Genomic DNA, 2,225 nt, shown 5'->3' on the forward strand with positions numbered 1-2,225 from the left:
AAAAGATAAAGTGTCACTGTCACTTTGTTTGCAGGGAAGAGTCAGGAAATGGAACAAATTACCAGGAAAACATTTTTCCCAAAGTAGGTAGGTTACATAATTTTAACATTCAGATGCCAAAATTAGTATTATTCTACTTAATCTACAAATGAAAAGAGGAATCAAAAGTTCATCCTGTTTCGTATAAGAAATTTTACATTAAATATATAGCACTTTGTTTCTCAGGAAGCAGTACTGGCAACTTGGAGAAGATATTTCTGTTACGTGATGACTAGAAAATGTCAAATACAACCAAGCAGCTATGCTATAGCTCAGAAAGTACTATTAACCTCTTTTGGGCTAGTGCACATTACAGTTTAATACAGAACTACATCTTGAGTTTTAGGAAGGCAGCAATAATTATATTTTGGCTTTTGTTCTAGAGCTTAGCATAGTTAAGGAGACAGTTGAAGCATATTAGTGAAGGTAGTTAAAATTTAATGACAATCATCATAATCTCTTATAACCTACATAAACTGTATAATGCTTACTTGGAATGAAACCAGCATTACCTAATTGGTGTTTACATACATACAGAGGGAGAAAAAAACCTACCAAAGGCAATCACTCTAAATGTACTATCACGTACTTGTTAAAAATGCAAATATACCATAGAACTAAAATGACGTGAAGAGCACTACTCATTACCTAGAAGAAAGGTAACTGGTTCTCATACAAAGCTAAGCTGGCATCAATCACCCTCGTCACAATGGCTTAGAAAAGCATCAGGTTTCCAGTAGAGAAACTATTCTAGGAAAGTCAGTCAATCTTGTGAAAGTTTCACAGCTATAAAACCAGGCTAAGACTACAACGACCATGAAATCTGAGGAGATCAGATGAACCAGTAGATTCCCAGCCATAACGTGAGACGGGAAGGTCCTCATGCAGCATATGCTCCCTGGCTCCGGGAAAGCTTCGTGTGCATAATACAGAAGTAGTTGAGAAAGGAAACTGGAGACGCTCAGCTGTTTCCATTGTGTCCTAACTGTTAAACTTCAGGGATGGTGTGATCCATCAGGCTTTTCATAATGCTTGGCACCATCCGTTTAATAATATGTTCAAAGATAAAAGCAGGCATGATTGTGACGGTAACTACAGTCCCAGATGTTGATAGTATGTCTGCAATTTGAGAGTCCTTCAATCCAATGACGTTCTGGCCGTTGATCTCACAGATGTTATGTTCCGTGAGAAGACCGTTTCTGGCTGCAGAACTATCTTTCACTATGGATGTTACTTTCCCATTTTTAAAGATAAAGCCAACGTTTTCAGTACTGTCCTTATGCATAGTAATTGTCCGCTCAAAAGGCCTGTCACGAATGGTCATTGTGATCTTCTCTCCAAAAGCCTGTTTGAGCACCTTGTGAGCTTTATCAGAGCTCCAGCCTGCACAGTTTTCACCATTGATCTGGAGTACCTGGTCGCCAAATCTCAAACCAACCAATGAGGCTGGAGAATTTGCCTGGACTAGCTGAACAAATATACCATTATCTATTGATTTAAGCCTGAGTCCAATTTTTCCATCTTGATCCTTACATAAAATGACTTCACGAATCCCTTGTTTAATTTCTGCTCTGCGAATCCCAACATCATTTCCAGTTACAGGAGCCACCATATAGTTCATACTGGAAGGTCTTGCTACCAACTGCCCCTGAAGTGGTGCTCCAGAGACCATCACCAGATTTGCATGTATTTCTTCTTCATTTAAACTCAGGCCCATGTGTTGAGAAAGTTCCAGATACAGTTTACGATAAAGATTTCCATCTTGAGAGATGGGAGCAGAAGCTTCTGACAAAATTGCTGGATTGGCAGGGTTTGCAGAAAAAGCAGTCTGAGCCTGAATTACTTTGTCTACCTTCAAGTCTTCAAGAGATGGATAGAGAGACATTTTTCCTGATTTATCTAGACCACAAGGACTCGCTCCCCGCCGCCGCCGCCTCGAATACAGCTAGCGACTTCCGAGACCTGAGAAAAGGAGAGCAGCGCGCGTGCGAGGACCGCCCACCAGGCGCATCACAGCACCGCTCCCCCTGTGTTTTCCTCACTTCCTCTAGCTTTCTCCCTAGAAAATACAAATGTGTGGAGCTGGTGTCTCCATGTGGAAGCTGTTAGTGTTTCCAAGCACAAAATTAAATGTTCCCTTATAAAAAAAATTCAAAACAATAAAGTTCGTCAATAATATCCAGAAA

General features: G+C 40.3%; 1 protein-coding gene across 1 annotated transcript; it reads right to left on the reverse strand.

Moving 5' to 3' along the window:
* Window positions 1-1,027: 1,027 nt before the first annotated feature.
* LOC133754711 (syntenin-1-like) lies at window positions 1,028-1,745 on the reverse strand. The gene has a single exon (XM_062185142.1). The coding sequence runs from the start codon at window positions 1,709-1,711 to the stop codon at window positions 1,028-1,030; it is 684 nt and encodes a 227-aa protein (XP_062041126.1). The 5' UTR covers window positions 1,712-1,745.
* Between the last annotated feature and the right edge of the window lie 480 nt (window positions 1,746-2,225).

This window comes from Lepus europaeus, unplaced genomic scaffold (genome assembly GCF_033115175.1).
Source record: "Lepus europaeus isolate LE1 unplaced genomic scaffold, mLepTim1.pri SCAFFOLD_281, whole genome shotgun sequence".
Lineage (NCBI taxonomy): Eukaryota > Metazoa > Chordata > Mammalia > Lagomorpha > Leporidae > Lepus > Lepus europaeus.

Bases quoted from the DNA above. Each gene is read 5' to 3' on its own strand.
- LOC133754711 (XM_062185142.1), bottom strand. From the start codon at position 1,711: ATGGTCTCTGGAGCACCACTTCAGGGGCAGTTGGTAGCAAGACCTTCC.